Here is a 23,570-nt window from a genome sequence, read left to right on the forward strand (position 1 = left end):
AACTACCGTATATCTTCTCAAATAACAATTAAATAAAAATTATGGACATAAAGTTAAACCTTTCAATCGTTCTCATTATACTGTTTGTACTGTCATTGTTTTCTCGCACAGCTTTATGTTGTCTCATATTATTTTCATATAATCCAAAAAAATCTATTACTTTTTTTTTTTACTTACAGGTATCATTCAAGTTCTACTAGTATGCTATTGTAAGTGTCTGGCACTCTGTTATCGTTGGTGTTGTTTCACTTTTCCAGTTTCTCGCCACAAGTATTCTAGCTGCCGTAATTGCGTACATGAACCATGGTCTTATGTATTTTTTAATTTCTGTTGGCCCACGCTTTTAGTTGAACCACAGGTCTGCCCTTAGAATCACATTGCTTTTATATTCTGAACAAAAAAATCCGTCTTTATATGTTATATAATTATACTAATCGTGCAGGAGAATCAAAAAAATAAATAAATCATGGATTTAAAAGTCGTTAAGGCGGATTTGATTTTATGTGGATTTAGATACTGTACATGTTCGATAATGCTCGAATGATGGGACTTAACGCTGTGCTCGTGGAAAGAAGCCACAATCCTTCAAGATTAGGATTAAAAAAGAATCTAATAGAGTTGGGCATGAAAATGCTGCTCCTCTCTTTTCCGCTCCCCAACAGCAAAAAGCCGCTTTATCCCCAAAACGCACAGCAGCCTCCCGCCTCCCGCGCGAGCTGAAGAAGCGGCCGCTGACACTGAGCAGCCGCGGAAGCGCAGAGACTACAGGGACCGACTCCTAAAGCGACACCCCCTGCATTACGGCGCTTCTACGTCAGAGAACGCGACTGGTGAATGGAGAGGCAGGGAAAGAGCTGGCAGAGGCGGGAGCGGAATATCCATCCGTGGAAGCCGCGGCTTCCGGGTTCTGCCTGATGACGTCCTCCCTCGAGAAGCACGGGCCAGGGATGGGAGCACGCGAGGGGGCGGGGCCGCGGGAGGTGGGCGGGCCTTAGCGCCTGACGGTGCCAAGGCTGATAGGGTCCGTGGGCGCGGCCGTCCCGCCCGCAGGCGGGGCTGAGGGGGGGCGGGGGCGGAGCTTTGCAGAGGCATGTGGCGGGCCCGCAGCGGTGGGGGCTGCCGCGGCTGCCGCCTGTCTTTCCATCAGCTTTCGCGGTCGCACTCCTTCCAGGCGGGCCCGGAGGGCGGAGGTGGGATGTGGCTGCTCCGGGGAGGGTAATGGCCTCTTCTTTCTTCGGATTCTTTCCGCGGGGCGCGTAGCTACTCTCCGGCTTTGCAACCTGTGGGAGCTCAGGTGGGGCGGGGGGAGGGGTCGGCCGGCATGACTGCGGGCTCGTGGTGCCTTGCCAAATTTGAGGGGGCTCGAGGGCCCAACCCCGGAAAGGCGAGTCCTCACCCCTGCCAGGCTGCTGCTTTTTTGTGGGGCGGGGGGGTTCCGTCTCATTTAAAGGAACGCCTCGTCTGCTTGCGAAGTGCCGCCACCTGCCCTCTGACTCAGCTTTGCTCGGCTGGCTCCCCGGGCTCCCCGTTTCCCTCCTGCGTGGATGTTGCTCTCGGAGTTTGTACCATGCCATTCCTGGGTTGGCCGAGGGTTGGAGTTCAAGTGTGGTTTGGCACAGCCGCAAGCCGGCCTTTCCTTTCCTGCTCTGGGGTACAGGAGCGCAGTTGCTTTCACTTCTCTCGACCATCTTTCCTCCCACACCCCCGCTCCCCGCCTTTTATGAAAATAGGTTCCTTCAAAAAGTGCTGGGCGGGGGAAGGAGGAATGCGACTTGGGGTGGAAGAGGATGACAGGCCTGCAGACTGGGTCCGTCCCGTCCCGTCCCACCCACGTCCCCCAGTAGCTGTTGAGTGAGCATTTTTGCACTGGCTCAAAAGTGTCACTGCAACTCTAAAAGTAGCATTTCAAATCACAGGTCTGTCTTGTACAGATGAAATGTTACGTTATCCAACTGTTATTTTTATTCCCTGTGGATACAGCAATAGGAGAATAGTGATAGGTTGACCTGATAAAAAGGCATCTTGGTTGTTGACCTTTACTCTGCTTCACCTAATTTAAGTGGCCTGGAAAAGTTGGCTTAGAAGAAAACTTAGAAGACGCCTACGACACTCAGGGAAGGGTTCTTGATTTCCTTTTTCTTTCAGGCATGTTCTCTCTTTAAACTTGATTTTTAAAGGTATAGCACAAATCGCATGCTGTATCTCTTTAAATTAATTGACTGTATATAAGTGGAATAATATGCTCAGATATAATAGGATTGCATTTAGAATTCTGGTTTGTATGGTAATACTTCACTGAATTCTAACTTGTTATGTTTTTATTCAAAAAAAATATTATTTTTCTGCTTTGTCTCTTGCATTCCTGAGCATCACTTCCTGATGCTTTCACTTTCGGGAATACTATCTCTCCTGCATCCCTTTAGCATGAGAGAGATAGTACCCCAAGAAATAGGAAGATAACACCTTGCTGCTCCTGTACGGGTCCTGCAGTTGACTCAATCTGCTGTGCAGACTGGTATCCCAAAACTGATATCGGGGTTACCGACCAGTGCCTAGAGTGCAATGCTTTGTGGCCAATTTGCCACAAGTCTGCCTGGATGATACTTCATTTTTAATTCTGAGCTCAGTGTTTAGGGTGTATAGTGGTCATATGATCATAAACCTTGATTTTGCATTCCATTGAATAACCATATCGGGTTTGTGTTCTTGTATGTTCATACAGTAATTTATCTAATCGTACAAAATCAGGGCAAGGGATCCCTGGAATTTGCACATGGGTGAATGTAACACAGGTTCAATTGGCAGTAGTTTCTGATTGGAGGATTGCTGTAATTGTGGGAATTCCTGCTGGCTACATCTGCGATTGGCTGCATTTCTATCCAGAAATGTCAATATGTATTTGAGTGATGACAAAATAGGATTGCCTGCGTACACAGAAAATATTGTTTGTGAGAGAAGCTCCAAGCAGTTCATCCAGTTCAGCAAAAGTGCATTATGAATCTAAATTGAAGACTACCCTTGCCCATGCAGCTACAGTGGTACCTTGGTTTAAGAACAGCCCTGTTTACAAACTATTCGGGTTAAGAACTCCACAAAACCGGAAGTAGTGTCCCAGTTTACTAACTTTACCTTGGTCTAACAATGGAAGCCGAACGGTTTAAGAGCACTGGCAGTGGGAGGCCTCATTTGGGAAAGCGTGCCACTGTTTAAGAATGGTTTCAGTTTAAGAACGGACTTCCAGAACGGATTAAGTTTGTAAACCGAGGTACCACTGTAGTTTATTTGGAGTCTTTATGTATAAGGGCAATTCACACGTAACAGAAAATACTGAAATAATCCTTTTCCTTTCAGCTGGCAAGACTCATATGTCTGCTTTCTAGCTTGGATCCCTTCCCCACCCAAGTAAATTTCCAAGCTGATTTACTGCTTTGAGCAACAATCCCTGTTTCCCACCCCTCATTCGACTGTATGTTGGGCTAGTTTTGCCTTTCTTTTAACACATGGCTTGGCTGTCTGTCTTGTGCCATCTAGAGATGACACACACACCCCAAACAGATTTTCCCCACCAGAGCATCTGCTAGGAGATTGTGACACACAAGAACACAAGAGCCCTGCTGGATCAGGCCAGAGGCCCAGCTAGGCACTCGTGTTCTCACTGTGGTCCACCAACCAGGGGCTTGAGTCACAAGCTGACTTAAGTGCAACAGTGCTCTTCCCACTTGCAGTTCCGGACAACTTGGGGCTGGGTTGCATGGGTTGATCTGTAAGGGGTATATTGTTGTTATGGTAATTGCCCTGACTTGTGCCAGAAGGCTGGACTAGACAGCCACAGGTCCAGGTGGCTCCCTTCCAACTTCTTGGTTTGCATTTAAGAGGAACTTTGAACAATGTGGTCAAGGGTTTCCTTATCTCAAGAGATCTTTGTACAGTATTGTGATTAGAAGCCTTCCTGAAAGATATTGGTTAATATCAGTCTTGCCTGGGGAGGGGGGGTGTTCACAAATGCATACATTCTCATGTGCCTTACAAAAGCTTGCAGGACAAGGATGTTTGCTGGATTATTTTCTTTTTAGCCTATTCATATCCCTGTAGGGCAGGTACAATGTCACTGACCTTTTGAAACCTCCAGCATTTTTTTAAAGAGAGAGAGAGAGAGTACAGTACCCTGCTCTGCATGTAAAAATCTGTGGTTTGCAAGGTCAGTTCACAAGATGGCATGTCTCTAAAGCTATATTGTTAGTGTACACAGGCACTCCCTTCACAAAAGATGAATGGGCTTAATCATCTCTCTAGTTCAAGTTTTTTAAAGTGTTCTGAAATTCCTTCAGGCTTTGAAAAATCATGTTGCTGCTTGTGATTAGTTGTACTCCCCCCCCCCACCCAGCGCATGAACATGCATGCCTCTTAGCTAAAGTGTGGGCCTTGGACATGGGGAAACCCAAGTTCAAATTCCTACTTGTGTATGAAGCTTGGGGGCCAAATTAGATGTGATACTGGGACACCTATATTTGGAACACACACAGTTTCTTAAAAGCTTACCCAGTAGTACAGTAGTGGCCATGAGGACTCTTGCCCCCACTGTTGGGATTTTACTACCAAAGGAAGAAGATTTAACCTTTCAATTGTTCAGTCAGATATATCAATTGAGTTGTTTGATAGGGATGAAAAGGTGTTTCTAATTAGAGAACAGGCTTAAAACACACACATTTTTAGCAGAAGTCCTGATTAAAAACACACACCTGTAAATGGTAAACACCAACATAGGAGAAGTATTTCTCTTCTCTCTCAAGGTGGAATAAGACTCCGAAAGCGACATATATGCTTTTTTATTGAAAATTGTTTTTACTATGACCATTGTTCTGTGTAGCTCAGAATTGTCTGCACTTGCCAGCGGTGGCTCTCCAGGATTGTAGGCAGAGAAGGGTCTTTTCTGACCCTACCTGGAGATGCCAGAGATTGAACCCAGGGCCTTCTACAACCTACACAGAAAACATGCTCTGCCACTGAGCCACAGCCTTTCCCTGCATCTTGTTTCTATAAGAGTGCTAAGTTGTGTATTGGGGTGTGTATGTACATCTGCAAGCCAAGCACGCACTCTCCTTGTGTTTAGAATCTTTTAAATTGAATTTCACAGTTGAGTCTTATCACCTCATGCAATACTTTTTTCATGAAGTGGGAGCCACAGAACATTGGGTAGTGGTATGAGGGTGGCTAACAAGAGTTCAGTTGTTAGAGCATGAGACTCTTAATCTCAGGGTTGTGGGTTTGAGCCCCGCATTGGGCAAAAGATTCCTGCATTACAAGGGGTTGGATTAGATGACCCTTGTGAACCCTTCCAACTCTACAATTCTATGATTCTGCCCTAGATAATTTCTGTCAAACAGCTTCCCCTTGTACCTGTACTCCTATTCAGAATGGCCTCCATCCTCCTACACCCATCTGTTGTTCAGCCGCAAGCCTGCTTTGCAGAAGCGGGGGTATTTTTGCACTGTGATTTTTAGAGACTCGTATCTAAAAGTCACAGTGTACCGGTAGTGCTAGAAAAAAATGTTTCATTTTATTTATTTATTAGAGCATTTATAGCACGCTGATCGAGTACACCACTTAGGCAGATTACAACATATTAAATGACAATTTCCTAAGAAAAATAATGCCGTTACGAAAAAGATGGGTTAGTAGTTCTAAAAGAAAACCCTACAATGTTTGTGTGATCTTAAGAACAGCTTTTAAGAGGTGTTAGGGCTGAGTCTAACCATTGTGTGAGGTTCTACTTGCAATCGTTTTGTAGGGAAGAAAGATCTTTCTCTTGTGTGTTTACTAGTCAACAGGGCTGGGTCAAGGCATTTTGCTGCCTGAGGCAATGGACAAGGTGTCACTTCCCCATTCCATATACAGAAGCCAACTGGGCTGGCACTTGAATTAAACAGGGAGGCTATCCTTCACTGCATAAGAATGCAGGAGGCTAGTTTTGGGACGTGGTAATCCATGTGGCACACAGCTCTGTCTTCCCCACCACTTTGACCCCGTCCCCAGCTTCTGCTTCCTCAGGTGGATGACGAACTCTTGCCTAATCACAGGGCCATGGCAGTGCGCTGCTAGTGTATATAGTTGTATAACTAAGAGAACAAGAGAGAATGATTGTTTATTCCCATCCTACGAGAAACACCAAGGTAGGCAGCGAATGCTCAATCACAACCTGCTTGGCCAGAAAGCAACCCACTGAGGCATACCGGTAGATGCATTCAGCAAAACACAGGCACCTAGAATTAGAACAGGTGGCAGTGGTTGGAGTGGAGGTGCTGAATGCAACTTTCACACTGTTACAAGGCAACAGAAGCCCTTTCTAAATACTTTCTGTTGGAAATATGTTTTATCATAGCAGGATATTTTGGTGGGGTGCTACTGAGAACTCAGGACAAGGAAGATGTGGTGGCCTCAAAGTCTGGCACACCCCTTTGGCAAACAATATAATGTCAATATATTTAGCTGCTTCTAGGAGCTCATGTTCTACAGCAAAAGTCTTGGGTATTTTTTGTTTGTTTTTTGGAAGATCCAGTGATTATCCTGATGTTGCCACAAGCTAGGCTTGTCATAATTCCTCATTACTTGGGCCATAAACACACCAAGCTTCCTGCTGATTGTATTAAGCCAACGAGGCAATGTTTCTTAAGGTGCTCTGGTGAGTAGAGGAAGTGGGGTACTGCTCTTCCTGATGTGCTATGGATGAAGAGACTATTTTGGTGCCTGGGGAAAGATGCAGCTATTGGCTTTCCATATCCAATAGGGGTGGGAAATCTGGCCCTTCAAATGTTGTTGTACCACAGTTTCCCATGGTCTCTGAGCACTGGCTATGCTGGCAGGGGCTGATGGGAGTTGGGAGTTCAACAGTATCTGGAGGACCACAGGTTCCCCTCCCCTGATATACAGAGCATCACCAGCAGCTGTAAGAAAGGGATTCCTGACTTTCTTGGCACATGGGAGAAAAGTCTTAGCTGGTACAGAAACCCCAATATGTAGTATATCAGTCCTTGCTGCTACCTGGATGAAGCTGACTGCTGGAGATGTCAGCAGAAGGCTGGTTTTCAAGGTGTAGCAGCTGATCCTTGCCAAGTGTTAACCTTAGAAAGCAGTGGCGTAGCGGGTGTACATGGGAGCCCCTGGGCACTTGTGCCTGCAGTAAAGTATTTAGACCCAGCCCCTTTGTGACTGCATTTCCCTCCATCACCTGACAAGCTGCCCCTGAAACTCAAGTGACCTTCAGAAGCGCACAGCTTGTGATGTTGTTCAAGGCAAGGTTGCAGAAAAACTTTAAGATGTCCAAGGCTAAGGGGTTCCATTTTTCATCATATTCTAAACCACAGGTGTGGAAGTGCAATCTTACAGATGTTGTTGGACTCCAGCTCCCATCAGCCAGTATGGGAAATGACCAGGAATGATGAGAGTTATAGTCCCAATGACATCTGGAGGCCACAGGTTCCCTTACAGCTGCTCTTTACCCATGCATACTTGCCTGTCTTTCTGCCACCGAAGGATTTTTGGATATATATCTCCATCTAACACACACACACACACACACACACAGGAAGTTCACGTGAGTCAACAAAGCTTACTTTTGGATAGATGTGTATCCACACTTAGGTTGTACTCTAAGCTCCCAAAGAGAGCTTAGTGATTGTTCCTGCTAAATAAAGCAAAAATAGTTATTATTGAATTAATTTGTAATTTAATTATTCTGCTTTTAGCATTTTAAATTCAAAACAAATAGATGGCTGTTACATTTTAAAGCTACAAATACAAATACATCAACATGCAATACTATTGACTTTCCCCAAGTGTATTTTGTTTCAACTACACAGACCTGTGAGTCACGTAAGCTTTGCAGCACTCAGCAGCTTGGAGTGCTAAAGTGCTCCTATGTCTAGACATGCTAGCAGCATTCTCCCTGTGATTGTATTTGTGCCAGCAGTATTCTCCTTTAATGATAAAAATGATCTGGAGAACGTGCATGCCTTTTTAAGGCAGTTTCTGATTATCAGGCACCTATTACAACACAATTTGTAATCTTTTTTTTTTAAAAAAAGTTGTGTCAGCTGACCTGTCAAATTATTCCCCACCTTTTTTATTCTGTCTTGAAAGACTACAGAAAGGGCTGATTTATATTCTCTCTCTTCTCCTACCCCCACTCCTACTGTTGCAGGACCAAATAGCTCCCTCTGCTATTGGGAATGCCTTTTGCAAGTGCTGATGGGGTAAGTTTTTGTGGGGAAAAGGGGTTTGGTATCTGCCTGTATCAGGTGGTTCTGAGAGATCAGATAAAAATATATGGAAAAGCATACACAGGAAGAGAGACCTTCAACAGGAAAACTCCACTATGTGATCCCTTAGACTCTTAGAGATCTTGTATGAGGGAATTCTGGCTTGTTTAGAGAGGCAAAAAAATATACTCTGCTTGAGCACGAGTATTAGCTCATTAGCTCAGAACAGCGTGGAGTGGAGTAGAGTACCTACATTATGGACATCATTTTATTTGTGGGTTTGCTACAGAATGCAGATTCAACAAGGTGCCACGCCAGTGCCATCTCTGAGTGTGCTGGTATAATGAACAAGGGGCTAGAGCAACTAGAAAGGGTTACATGTGAGGCTTTTTAGTTTAGTATGGGGAGGGAGACATGATAGAGGTATTTGCGATTATGCATGGTGTGGAGAAAGAACCTTTTCTCTCCCTCATAAATACTAGAACCCTAGACTTTCCAGCATTCAGCTCTGTTGGATAATTCAGGTTAAACAAAAGGAGTACTGCTTTACAAAGCACATAGTTAAGCTATGGAATTCACCCCTGCAGGCTATAGTGATGACCCCCAACTTCAAAAGGAGGCTGGACAGATTCATGGAGAATAAGACTTATCAATAGCTACTAGCCAGGATGGCTATGTTCTACCTCCAGTGTCCTTGGGCCCAGCTGCCAGAATCCCCAGTTCAAGACACCTAGTGCCTTACAGGTGCTACGTAGTAGGGAAGGTAATCTTTCTCTGCTGCTGGTAACTTGCAAAAAAATTGCCCTTGTACTCTTGATAGTTGCCAGTTTCCCCACTCGTGTCTGCCAGGGATATTGACTGCTTGTTGGTGTGTGTAGTTTGCACCATTGCCACGAGGAAGTGAATGTTGGGGACCCATGAAGTGATTTCATGAAGCAGTCAAACTTCAGCATGCAGCAGTCTGAACTGGCTGCAGTAATGTTAGTGGTGACATGGAAGGAAGATGGGATGAGTTGGAACACTACATCAGCAGTTTTCTTTTGTGATTATAGGGTGGGTGGGAGGAAAGTCCACAGTCAACAAATGATTCTTGATCTATGTAAACAGGTTGCATCACAAAGATGCAGGAGCCCACGTTCAAAGTGCACACCAAAGTTCTCATCTGGTGGCATTCCTTTACAACTGAATATGCATTCCCTGGCTTCAGAGTTTGTGTGCATATTAGTTCTAATAATTCAAATACTGTATACTTCTCTTTAACGTTCCATTGCACAGGCGTAAGAATGCAATGTATCTGTAGCCATGCTCAGCATTTCCCCCCACCTCCTCCACTCCTGTAATTGTATCAAGATTCCATATTTTTAGAAGTGCAAGGTGTGCATCTCTTGTATATGTTGCTGTCCCTGACAGGATACAAAATAACCACTTAATGTTGTTACAGTACTTGTGGCTAATGGAAATATGTTCATTGAGTAAGAAGCAAGGTGAGATAATGGTTGCAGACAGCAATTTTGATTTACCCAAGGCTGTCAGGTTTAACAGAGAAAGCACATACCTTAAGATGCGCACAGTTGCTCGTTGATCAGACTGATGTACTGCAGGAGTCTGAGCATGGAGTGCACTTTTCTGTTTAGTACGTGGCAGCTGGGAGTTTCATTAATGAGAGAACTGGCACTTGCAAGACGAATATGAAAAGCTTTACTATGGTGAACCAGTTTGAGGTTTAATTTTTAAAGGGATGTTCTAGACATCAAAGGTGGAATTCTGCTAATGAGTCTTCCAACATGGTTTTACCCCCCTCACCCTCAAATTGACTTGTGGGGGAGGCTTGGAAGAACTTCCAAAACATTGCGGGGGGGGCAGGAGATGGGGGGATGTTCCATCAGCTAGTGCAACACCCAATTCCTCCCTAAGCCAGGTTTTTGTAACGGTTTAGATTTTAACTGAGAAGTGGGCTGATAGGGGTTGTTGTATGCCAACAGCTCTGTGCATATAGCACAACCACCCTGGTGTTTGCCTAATGCTAGTTGTAGCATTGTATCAGCATCGAGTTCATATCCAGGATATTGCAGTGTCACTAGCATTGAGTGGCAACTGCACAAATAATGACCCCAGTCCCCGAATGTGGGGGTGCAGTATTGTGCAATGCTGTTCAGCGAAGAAGGATAGTGGAGGTCAGGGTTTGTAGTGTGACGCCATCCTAGGGGAAAGAGCAGAGTGAAGAAAGGGGGGTGACTGACGTCAGCTGGGATCCAGATGGAGGCTGCTTTCCCTTCTTGCCTGCAGATATTAAAGCAGAGTAACTAACCCGTGGCCCAAATGTCCCCCCCCCCCACCCACCATTTTTTATGGTCCCCCAATAATTTAACCAAAGGCTCTGCATTTCCTAAGGAATCTGAGTGTAGAAAGGATGTGATTGGTATCAGCTGGAGTACTGACTGGGGCTTATGCATTATCTTAATGACTTTTCAGTCACCAGAGTCCAGCTATATCAGCATACACCTTGCAGCCTATGTCACAGTAGAATACATAATAAGGTGGTTAGGTTGATTCATGGATGATGGTTTTCTTTTTTAGTGTAGCTGCATTGTGCAACAACAGAGCATGCACGTCTCGTCAGCATTCACAAATATTTCTGCATTCAATGAATGTTGTGGATAAACTCTATAAGAATTGCAAACAGTTCCAAACACATCTTGGTGTAGCAAATTCTGTAACATAGTGCTAGACCAGGAGTAGGCAACCTAAGGCCCATGGGCTACAAGCAGCCCACAGGGGTCGTTTAACCGGCCCACGAGTCGCCCCCAAACTGAGCCGCCCACTCGGTGAGTCCCCGTGCACTGCGCTAAACCAGCATGGTGCAGGGTCTCGCTTCCACGGTGCCGGAAATCGCGCATGCGCAGACATGAGAAATTGCGTCTGTGCAGATGCTGGAAATCGTGGGCGTGGGCGCTCATGCACACGCGCAGTTCAGCCCACAGAGGGATCTCCGCTGGAGTGAACTGGCCCAGGCGACGTAAACCTTTCCAATCCCTGTGCTAGACCCTCTGTTTTGTAGCATAGTTCTTCTGCAGTCTAAACCTATTCGTACTCGCTTTGAAGTAGAACTGGGCCAAATGTTCACAAGGTCTTATTCTTATGTTGAAAGTAGTAATTTTGAGGGGACAAAAGTATTTCCTGAAAGAAGAGTGAACATTCATCAGTCCTGTTCCTTGTGTTTAATAACCTCCTGCATTCATACGCTTTTCAAAAGCATTTGTTATATCTAGCATTGCACTAGTAATTTAAACTGTGATTTAAATCCACCCTGATTCGTAGTAATTTTCCCTCTGCGTTTCTTCTTCGTCTTCTTCCTTGTTTGAATGCAGTCTTCACCCAGAGGCCACTGGGGAACCGAGCTTTGAGTTGGAGCTTTAAAAAGTTCTCCTAATCTGCAACAGTGTGTGAAAAGCAAAGAGCTTCTCGTCTTCGCATGGAGGTTGTGCATTTACAATTTCACTTGTGCCTTTCACTCCTGATTAGGCCCTGGAAGGCAACAGCCCAGTTTCCAGGCAGGTTTCTATTCCCTGGAGGCGTTTACATTGACAGATTTATTGTCCAATCCTGACTTATATACGTGGGGTTTGGCAGTTCATTTTTCTTTATATTAAACTGAATTGTTTCAGATATTCCAAATGAAGTGACATTTCATAAATGGAACTTCAGCTTAGTAATTTTTCATACGGAAGCCTTCAAAGAGCAGTGCAGTCTACCATAGCAGCTTTTAGAGTGTTTGGGGGGAACAAAGCGCTCTCTCTCTCTCTCTCTCTCTCTCTCTGTGTGTGTGTGTGTGTGTGTTGGGAGGGAGGGGGGAAGGAAGGAGCAAGAGAGAACATTGCTTTGAACAAAGTTAAGCTTGACATTTGCAAAACCTTACATGCACCCTCTCTATTAACATAGGCCTCATATATACAGTATAACCAAGGTTTTATTCCGGTAATGATATTGTATTGTTCTGTGAAGGTTGAGTGCATTGTTCTTATGGAGGCTGTCAGATGTGCATCTGGGTTGCATTATCAATGTGACTTTCTTTAGTTCTCCTTCCCAGACATAATTGGCAGCATTATGAGTGTTTCTCAGATTACTTTTTCATCTAATATCTGTCCAAAACATGGAGTGCATTGCAGAGGGCTCTTCTGAGGAATATTCTAGGCCAGGGGTTCCCAAACTCTTGTCTGTGGACCTGGTGGTCTGTGAGTTTCATTCAGGTGGTTCATGGTATGTCTCTGAAAAATGCTATTAAATGTCATACAACATCTAGCACAGCACAGTTGCTACAACAGGTAGAAAAAAGCATTAAATAGTCCAGAAAGACCCATGGAGTGTCTACCAGTCCTTGCGAGAGAATATCCATGGATGAAGTAGCAATTTAAAGGAGCTAGGTATGTGAAACCAATTTTTGAAAAACACGCTGTATCTAAAATTCTGTTGGCAATAGACCAAAACATGTTGCATAAAATAACACAAACGTAAAATTGAATGTGAATTGTACTGTAAAGGTAAAGGTACCCCTGACCGTTAGGTCCAGTCGTGGACGACTCTGGGGTTGCACACTCATCTCGCTCTATGGGCCGAGGGAGCCGGCGTTTGTCCGCAGACAGCTTCCGGGTCATGTGGCCAGCATGACTAAGCTGCTTCTGCAGAACCAGTGCAGTGCACAGAAACGCTGTTTACCTTCCCACCGGAGCGGTTCCTATTTATCTACTTGCACTTGATGTGCTTTCAAACTGCTAGGTTGGCGGGAGCAGGGACTGAGCAACGGGAACTCGCCCCGTCGCGGGGATTTGAACCGCCAACCTTCTGATTGGCAAGCCCTAGGCTCTGTGGTTTAGACCACAGCACTGTAGTTCCTCGCTATCCTGCAATCAAGTTGATTGGTGGGAAAGGAAGTAAAAAACAAACAGATAGCTCAGTCTTCAATCCAAAGTTGATTTGGCTCTCCTGAATGGTAGGGTAGTTGTAATGATTCATGGGTTGTCTGCTGGTGTATTTTTTCCTTTTCCCAGGAAAAAAAACAAGGGCAAGAATGTGTGTGTTAATGAAATGGATAATGATAAAAATGACAACAAAAAGCTTTTCTAAAAAGATGTTATACCAAGGCAAGACCTGTTCTTTTGTAATGGCAGTGGAGGCAGGTATTGCAAGGAAGTGGCTTTACACCACCAGTCTCCTTGCATCTGACAAGATAATTGCCTTCCTTAATCAGTTCATTACCTCAAGGCTTGTGCTACATTTGCAAGGGAAGCTGAAAAAAATAAAGCTACAAAATGGAACAGCAGCCGGGAAATGCAGGAATGCAGTGGTTTTGGGAGGAACAGGATTTGAATTATTGAGTGAAGAGTGCTCATACAGGATAAAAAGGCTGGTGTGGCATGGTATTGGGGAAAATTAGGCCAAAATAACAACCATGATGCAAATTTGTGGGATGCTGTTCTCCTATGTACTATCTACTTATTTTTTACTTGTTTCCATCTAGGCAAACAGTCCCTAGAAAAAACTGTAGTGGTGTCCAGGAAGTTCCTCTTTCATTGCTAAGAGAGATCACTTTAGAGAAGTTCTAAGGTGAATGAACTAGGAAGCCAGAGAAACCAGTTCAACCATCTCAGTTGAGAAAAACTTGAAAAAGCAGCTGAGAGGGCCAGATGTCACACAGCTTCCATGTGAATTGTTTCCTGACACATGCCAGTCTCTTCAATAGCAGAGAAAATCTGCAAGAGGGTAGCTGTTTTAGTTCGTTTGACTCAAAAACAATCTATATATATATAAATGTAGAGGGTGCATGTTTGTTCCAATGAACCTTTCTCCACAACCGCTTACCCGATCATCCTCAAATTTGCCCACAACATCAGGAGCGCATGTGAGAGTGTCTCTATCCACTTACATTGTCCATACACACACATAGGACAGGTAGAAACCTGGATTTGTATACAAAAAAATTGCCCCCTCCAGTGGACATCCAACAAACAACATCCAACATACTGCCAAAATCCCGCCCACTCCCTATCCACCCCACCAAACAAAATCCAACATACACCCTAAATCCTGCCCACTCCCCATCCACCCCACCAAACAAAATCCAACACACACCCTAAATCCCGCCCACTCCCCATCCACCCCACCAAACAAATTCAAACATACACCCAAAATCCCGCCCACGGGCAAAATAACAGCCACTCTCCTTCCACCCCACCACCCCGGGACACAGCCCACCCCGGAGAACAGACCTTTGCCAGGGACCAGGCCACCCCAACAGTAGCCTGCTCCCCAAGGACCCCCAAGGATCTTGTCCCATAAACCTTTCTTAGTTTGCCACCTCCTGGGAAGCAGGACATCACGTTAGCTGGCAATGGCTTATAACCTGAGTGGGAAGTGGCCAGAAGACCGTCTAGCTAAATTCTTGTGCTCCAAACCCAAGGCAGATCAGCCTACACACTCCAGACCATTGTGCACTAAAGTAAGGGCTTGGTGCTAACAGAGTACATGGTTTCCTGTGCCTTGGTCAACAAAGCCAGCAAGCGTTTCATAGGAAAAGATGTGCAGAAAACCTGAGGCACCAGTTTGCTGCTCCATGATGTAGTGATGGCTACTGACTCGTAGAGCTTTGTAAGAGGATTAGACAAAGTCATGGAGGGGACGGCCATTGATGGTTACTAATCATGGCAGCTGTGTACTACCTCCAATGTTGTGAATCAGTCTGCCTCTGAATACACATTGATGGGGGTCACAAATGGGAAGAGTGCTGTTGTGCTCATGTCTTGCTTGTGAGCTTCCCAAGGGCATCTGGTTGGCCAGTATGAGATTGGGGTGCTGGGCTCAATGGGCCTTTGGCCTGAATCAGCAGGGCTCACCTTATGCTGTGCATAGGATGCCAAAGAAGGCTTCCCTCCTAATGCAAATAGCAGCTGGAGGAGCAATTTTTGTCAGGGCCATGGCAGGGGCAGGATAAAACCACTTCCCCCTGCTATTACTTAGATAACAACAACGTGCAGGTTAGTTGCGTTCACTATCCTCTCTGTCCTATAGCATTTCCTTATAGATTTTGTTATTGAACATTATGTAAGCACCAGCCAAGCCCTTCCACAGTACATGCACAGTTTGAGCCAAAAAGGCAGATGATGCATTTTTGGAAATAATCCACCGGCAGCAAGGGCAGATGTTCTGTAGTATTGTTGGGCCTGAGTTATATGACCGAAAGATTACTGCTTAGTTAAAGGCATGCTGTAAAGCTGTTCAGGGCTATTTATGGTGTGCAAGAATTAGATCTTTCGAAATGCTCTCCCACATCCAGTATAACTTTGGCTATGAACATGTAAATACACTGCACTCCACACAGACGTTTGAAATGTTTTGTGTCGCTAATAGATTCTGCAGTGTTGAGCCAAATTCCTATGCACTCCTCTGATTTTTCTTTCAGCGCTGCTTGACATCCCATCTCCCAATGCAAATATTGATTCTGCTTGTTGCTCAATGTGAAGTCCTGATTGTTTTTGCACATCCTGTAGGAGTAGATCATTTCTGTATTTGAAAATGGATCATGGGTGCCTTACCTTTATAGAAGCTACTCACTGAACCAGCGGAATGTTGATGACACAATTATAGGAGTAGGTCGGTTAGGCATGTGAAAATGCATCATTAGTTTCTATAGTGGGTGCTTGTTAAGCTGCTCAGCTGAGCCACGGAAGGCTCCCTTCCCCTCTTTGGGTTCTAGGGTGGGTCTTCCGAGGGAGGTACAGTATATTCCTGCGTATAAGACTACTTTTTAACCCAGGGAAATCTTCTCAAAAGTCAGGGGTCGTCTTATACGCTGGGTCGTATTTCTTATACAGTGAGTATATCCCAAACTCTATATTTTAACTGGAAAAGTTGGGGGTCGTTTTATACGCCAGAATATACGGTATATTCTGGCACCTTTTTCTCTAGGGGGTGGGAAAGCACTGATTGTGAGTTCTACTTAATATCACAGCTCTGGATTTCACTCACTTTGGTGATTTTTATTTTAGAAATGTTGACCTACTTAAACATTCAGAAAAAGAACAAGAACAAAGGTTGTCAACTCTATAAATACCTTGAAAAGGGAGCATAAAATTAATGACATAATGGAGCACAAAATTTAATACAGCCTTCTAAAAGCTATGTTTTGTTCCCGAACATATTAGTGCACATTAACTTTATCGTGCAACCATAAATGGAAATGTTGTCAAATTGCAAGATGGAATTTTCTTGGCCCTAAGGGGGAAGGGAAGTGCAGCCCAGTGGAAGATCACATGCTGCTTTTAAAAATAATAATAATTTGTTTTGGGGTTTTAGGAATAAGGATCATAGGATTGCTTGCTAGTTTTTATATCGCTGCCTCCGCAAGAGAGGCAGTAATGGCAAAGTTCTACTGTCATTAAGTCTGCAAATACTTGTTCGATTACTCTTTAAGGCGGAAACATTTTGTAGATTGATATGCAAGCCTAAACACTGTGCTTCTGTTCAGAAACATAATTTTCCCACCACCCTTTCTACATACACACACACACACACACACACACACACACACACAGTATCGTGGACTAACTTCTGCCATACAAATTTGTTAGACTTTAAGGAGCTACAGGACTCTTTGTTTTTGCTGCAACAGGCCAATATAGCTACCCCAAGGCCCATGGAAGTTGAATTCAGGACTTGTCTCATGCAGTGATTTAGTCTCTGCTGTTTAAGACACTGGAGGTACTTCAACGCAAGAAGGCCAGATGTCTTTTTCAAAGTCTCGATGCAGCCACAGAGCAAGTAGGCCCTTCTTGCATCGTAAAAGTTAGTATATCTTAGTGTTTCCCCTGTAAAGAAAGAATAAAAAAGTTCCTAAAACCATGGCAGGGTGGCAAGCCTATCCTATGTTGTTATTGTTTCATTAAACTTGCATCCCGCCCTTTCTTCCAAAGAAGTCCAGGACAGCAATCACAAAAGTGATAATTAAAAATAAAATAACTACATAAAACAATTTAAAACATCCAAAGAAATTTAAAATGGTCATAACCATCTAAAAGCACGTAAAACAATCACATATATAGAGGAGACTTCAGAAGTCAAACCTACAGTGAGTGGGCTACCTGTCTCACACATGGGAACAAAATACAATCCTGCCTCTGTCTTGTGATGAGGTTGATGGAAGGTATGATATGAATACAGCTTCCAAGTGGATTATATCACTTATGCAGAATATTTTAATCCTTCATTATATGATTGACATCTTTCTGGGCATCTGCATTTGAAATGCTTTTTAAGGTTTTAGGTATTAACATCCCAAATCTGCCTTAAAAAAAACAACTTAAAACTTTATGGAAGCAGTGTGAACAACCCCAAAGAGAGATATAAACTATCAGAATTATGGGAAATGGAATGAAAAAATGCTTTCTGATAATAACGTATTTAATACGGTGCATGTTTCCCAGGTGTTAAGGTGACCATAAAGCTACCTTTCACGTGGTGCCATGCTGCTCCCTGACCAGCAGCAAAATTCATTCTGAAGTGTTTTAGCCAAGGAAGCAAAACATCTCGTAGGCCTTATTTATGTTGAAGTGTAGATTTCCAGATGAGCATAATGAAAATACTTTCAATGGGGTGCTCAGGCAGCTTTTTCTTTTGTGGGGACACTTGGCCTTCCATGAGGTAGAGAGGTAGCAGTAGATTGCATTACGTGGTGGTTATGTTAATAATACTGCTTGTAGTTGTTAATATTTCTAAAAAAAATTCTTTAGGGGTCAATCTAATCTTAAGTAGTTATTCATTGGTCCCACAACTGTGAACTTCAATGGTTCATTAATAAATTTAATCCAGGCACTGCTTTGGCCTGGATACCCTTGGTCTCAATAGCTGACTCCTGACACATGTTTGCGGACCATTCCGTCGCTCTGTCTTTGCCAACCTGGTGCCCTCCAGATGTTTTGAATGACTGCTCCCATCAGCCCAAGTCATATGCCATTCTGTTAAGTGTGCTAGGAAAGTAAAGAGGAGTGTTCCAAACTCGAGAAAGCTAGCATTGTTGAAGCCACTTGTGGCCTTCTGTCTTCTCAATTTGTATAGCACACCAATGTGTGGTAGCTGGACCCATAGAACGAGAGGGCTTTTGCAGGCAGCTGGGTGAAGGCCTGGAAATGTTTTGAAAATGACTGGAAAGTGTAAGTTTGTGGTGTTTCTTTCTTTTCTTTTGCAGATGTGCTACTTAAGACCTGACAGCAGCTTTTAAATCTGGAGGTACTTTCCAGAGAAGTTTTGTTTCCCTTCCAAGGCAGGCCTTCAAGATGTGGACAGCTGTTGGGTCTTTTCTGTTGATCTCCTTATGTGTGTCTGAAAACGGCAGCTCCATCTTAAAGAAGACGGGGGTCCAGGTAACACATGTACATCTGCTCAGCAGTGAAAAGCATTGCAAGCAAGCTTGTAAAGGCCCAACAGCATCAGGTAAGATTACCTCACCTGACCATAAATCTTTTCCTTTGGGGCAGTAGGAGTCTGCTTAGGTCTTTCACAGCATTTGTAATTATGGCTGCTACATATGCAGTAGCTAAATGACTTCACAACCTAAGTCAAATTGAAAACGGCATTAGTTTTCCAGGGACTGCTTTTTCTCTATTATTATTTTTTTACAATTTTACAATGCAGCAAGCATAGAAGAGCCTTTGTGTGTAATGCTAGCAAGGAAATTGTGTTAGATTACTTAACTTATCCTTCAGCCAGATGTCTCTGTATTTGATGAAGTTCCACATTCTTCTGTGTCCTTGTTGCCCTGTTACCTGAATGCCCCAGAGATTCTTGGAATGGATTTGCAATCCAGTTTGACACGAGCTTCATAGGTCACTTAATCAAACCCCTTGGAGCTTCTAGACTCGGGGTGACTAAATTATTCTCCCCAGATGTTGCTGGACTACACCCCTCACAATTGTCCAAGCTGTCTGGGGCTGTGGTGAGTTGGAGCCTGACAACATCTGGAGGGTCACAGCTTTGCCCACCTCATTCTAGGCTTAAATCATCCCTGACAGATCCTCATCAGTTTCCCTATTTAAAAGCCTTAAGGGAAGAGGACTTCTGTTTTCCAAAGCAACTTTTCACATTACCTAGCTTTTATGGATGCTGCTATAAGTTAGGAAGTGGTTGGGTTTGCTCTCAGCTGGCTTTCCCCCCCCCCCTTGATCATGCGCCCACAGCACCAATCATCTCTTAAGTCAAATCTTGTCATCATAAGACACAAGTTCCAGTCCAGCATTGTCTACTTCATCTGGCAGGGAGGTTCTCCCACATCCTCAAATGTGGGTCTTTTTCTAGACTTTTTGCTGGAGGTTTTCTTAACTGACAGTTCAAAGATCGGCCCCAACAACATTCTGCATTCAAAGCATGTGCCCTGTGGCTGAGCTTGGTCCCCTCCCTCATGGCTGAAATGCAAGTCTTCGTAGCTGCCTTCTCCTTGTATCTTGCTTCTACTTTTTATCTGAAGGGACTTGCCTTGAGCTTGTAAGCCCAGGGGTCAGCAATTTTTTTTTCCAGCAGGGGGCCGGTCCACTGTCCCTCAGACCATGTGGTGGGCTGGACTATTTTTTTTTTTGGGGGGGGGAATGAACGAATTTCTATGCCCCACAAATAACCCAGAGATGCATTTTAAATAAAAGCACATATTCTACTCATGTGAAAACACCAGGCAGGCACCACAAATAACCCAGAGGTGCATTTTAAATAAAAGGACATAAATGTAAAAACACCAGGCAGGCACCACAAATAACCCAGAGGTGCATTTTAAATAAAAGGACATAAATGTAAAAACACACTGATTCCCCGACTGTCCGCAGGCCGGATTGAGAAGGCGATTGGGCAGCATCCGGCCCCCGGACCTTAGTTTGCCCACCCATGTTGTAAGCTTTCTGTCCCACTAACACTGTTTACAGCAAAACTCTTATTGTCACTGGACCCCTTTGAATCCTCACTTGTTACTTGCCCACTAGCTCTTTTCTGTGACATTATTGCCATTGTTTACTCATTTTTTCAGTGAAGCAATATAATTTTGTTGACAAATTGTTGCAGTCTAATATTCGTGCTGTTCATTTTCACAAAGCCAGATGTTTAGAGCTTTGTAGGAGTTTTAATTTGTTTCAGTCTATTTTATTGCAGTTTTAATTCTCTGTCTGTTTTAAATCACAGTTGTAAAATTTTGGTAATGATTTTATCGTTTTGTCCTTTTTTATGAACTGCTTTGAGGTTTTGTTCTTCAGTCAAGCGGTATGTACATTTTATGAAATAAAATAAGTAAAAATGTTACTATACTAAAACTCTGCTAATAGGATAAAATGTGATTCATTTTATACCAGTGAGAGTGATGATCTTCCTTTCCTGTGTGATATTCTAGGTAATCTCTACTGCTGGTCAGTGCTGTATCAGAGCCGCTGTGTCCTCTTGCGCTGTCCTCAGCTGAGTGCATGTCAGAACGCCAGCACACAGGATGTTAAAGAACTAATGGGAGGTAATTTGGATTCAATGGGACAGTTCGTGGTTTAAAAACCTGCTGCTGCAGCAGCTATTGCTATTACTAAAGGGTTGATTCACAAGCCAACATTCTCTTACCTCACCATCCAAATGTTTACAGTGTTTAAAAGGGGCTCTATCAGATTTCCACAAGTTTCATTTGAGAGGTAAAGATTCTATAGGATGTGATTATAGGCTATTTTGCGAGATTGATTATTTATATTAAATATATATATCCCACCTTTCTAGGCAGAATATTCAAGGTGTCTTAAGATAAAGCAGTATAATATAACAATATAAAGTATAATTTAAAAAAAAAACTGGCAACAATTAAAAACTGCAGAATCAGCACACAAAAAAGCCAAGCAGAGAATTACGGTAACTAGGGGGGGGGACCCTTCCAAAAGAATAGAGTTTTCAGCATAACAGTGGGCAATGAAGAAAATACTCTGAGAGGGAAGTATTCCATAATCTGGATTCTAATATAGAAAAGGCTCCCCCCCCCCATCCCAGTCCCTAGGAATTGAACTTCTGTCAGAGCAGGAACAACAAGGAGGATATTGGAAGCTGAGTGAAGTTCTTGATCAAGCTTGTGTGAGAGCGATGACTCCTGAGTTACCTCAGTTCCAAACCATTCAGGGTTTTGAAACCTAATGGCTGTAGGTTTAATTGAGTTACTAAACTCCCAATCAGTGTTTGGAGGACTGGACTTGCAGAGAGGAATATACCTCTCTTAAAGAAACAATGGGTGGAATTCAATGCCGTGCTCTTTCAGTCTTCCCATCTGTGGAAGCATTTCGGTCTGCCAGGTGTAATGATTTCTCCCTCTCCTCCACCTGCACATTGTTTTTCTTTTGGGGGGGGGGAGTCTCCCAATCCAATTTCAGTGTGCAGAGGAGAGGGGAGAGGTCCTTGTTCAGGACTTCCACGGGCAGGGCTGGTTGGGTGAATCCCTTCCAGGGTCTAACCAACTTATGAATCCTAGAGAAAGTTAGCTCAGTTAACTATGAATCTGATTATTTCCTGGGGAGTGACAGAGGGCGGGATCATGACATCATGGTCTGCACCAGCAAAGGCCTGTGGGTGTCTGAAGGGTCCACCTACCTTCTGATGCTTGGGAGGCCAGCAGGAATTGAGGATCATGAAGCAATCCTCCTGTGAGAGGGGAGGGAAGTGGGGGCTGGCACTGTCAGTACTTTGTCCAAGGTCCCTCCAGAACCCTGTCCGACAATCATGCCTGATACAAGGCTCAGAAATGAAATGGTGTGGTTTTGAAACAACTTGATTTAGATTGTCCCCCTTTTAAAAGTGCCTCTACCATTACTTTTCTGGGTGCTCTTTCTGTTTATTCTTGCACCCTTGTTTCCCTGAGGAAAGTAGGTAATATTGGCATTCGTTTCCTGTTGGTTTTCAAGCCAGAAACTGGAGGCTCTGTGTGTAATTGGAGTGGTTTTAGCATCCGTAGCTAACACTGGATTTTGCAGCAGAGTAGTCTTCTGCTCTAATTGCAAGTGACACGATAACAAAACGAAGCATGTTAGGAACTGGGGAATCAGTCTTGTAAAGGGTGTGAGAAAGTTCTGCTGTGCATGCGTTTTTGAAAGGACAGCTTTTCATGCTTGTTTCTGGCCTTTAAATACTTCTCAGGAACTTAGCTGCCATGTTAAGTTGAACACGTTCTTGCAGCCAAGAGCGAATAGTTGTGACAAGAAATACATTTCTTTATTTTCTTTCTGATATTTAGCTGAGTTTGAATTTTGATCCAGAAAGGACTTCTAATATGTGTTTTGTGCTTGAGTGACAGAAGGATAAACAACTGGTGCCCCAGGAGCTCAATCACTCCCTTGGAGACATTCAGCTGTACATCTCTGCCAACTTTCTCTTGTGGCACAGGCTAAGGCTGCGTGATTTCTAAAAAGTCTTCTTCCCTTGTGTGAAAGACAGGGCTCTCGTTTTTTTTTAATATATGTACATCTTGTGTGCCTCAGCTACTCCCTTAAGCAGACATGAGGTGTATCAGGTGGATCTCCAACAAAGTCTTTGTTACTGTTCCCTCTGAATAGGAGGGGGTTAAAGATCCCTTGGCTTGTATGGGAGTCAGTCAGTGGAACCACTCCTTCAGCCTTTGCTCAGTCTTTGCAATATGGTGGCTGCTTTAAAAATGTTTTCTTAATCATATGGGGATGGAGAATGGTTATATTGGAGTATAAGCAGCATATATATAAAGCTAACTGGTGGTAATGAAGTTATGCTGCTGAAGATGTTCGCTTCTGTCATAACTAGTCAAAAGATCTATGCAACCAATTATTTAAAGCAATATCTGCTCTCTTACTGCAAGTTGTATTTGGGGTGCGTATTATATGTGTCAATCTATGGAATTCTATACAGTAGATGGAAATCAAAGATGTATTACAGCTGGTAGATTCTATAGCTCTCATTCACTGTAAATGGAGGTGGCACCACAAAAGTACAACTCCTGGGACTCTTTTATCGACTGCCATTTGATCTACTGCCATTTGATCCTCAGCCCAATCCTGATTGTGTCTCTGGTCTTTTGTTTTGTTTTGTTTTTGGCCAGAATTTGTGATCCGTAAAAGGAGAGATCATGAAGGAGCCCTTCAAACAAACAACACAGGAAAGTCTGCTGAAGAGCAGGAGCTGCTGAATAAAACAACACATGTTGAGACAGAAACACAAGTGCCTCTTTTGCCACCAGCTATAGAGAGGAAGGTAGCAGAAGGTACTGCAGTCAGCACGACTACCACTGCCGCTTCCGCGATCGCTGCC

General features: G+C 43.8%; 1 protein-coding gene across 3 annotated transcripts in view; it reads left to right on the forward strand.

The window, feature by feature from the left end:
* Positions 1-1,095: 1,095 nt before the first annotated feature.
* LRP5 (LDL receptor related protein 5) overlaps positions 1,096-23,570 on the forward strand; it is a 188,315-nt gene continuing 165,840 nt past the window's right edge. The window contains exons 1-4 of one of the 3 annotated variants that reach the window (XM_035130349.2): positions 1,115-1,215; positions 8,198-8,249; positions 18,490-18,734; positions 20,668-20,781. In XM_035130349.2, coding sequence (XP_034986240.2) covers positions 18,578-18,734; positions 20,668-20,781 — 271 coding nt within the window. In that variant the 5' untranslated portion in view covers positions 1,115-1,215; positions 8,198-8,249; positions 18,490-18,577. Of the gene's footprint in view, positions 1,216-2,377; positions 8,250-18,489; positions 18,735-20,667; positions 20,782-23,570 lie in introns of those variants that run through there. The other 2 variants (XM_035130338.2, XM_060276620.1) reach the window with 2 other exon arrangements.

Source organism: Zootoca vivipara, chromosome 1, assembly GCF_963506605.1.
Source record: "Zootoca vivipara chromosome 1, rZooViv1.1, whole genome shotgun sequence".
NCBI lineage: Eukaryota > Metazoa > Chordata > Lepidosauria > Squamata > Lacertidae > Zootoca > Zootoca vivipara.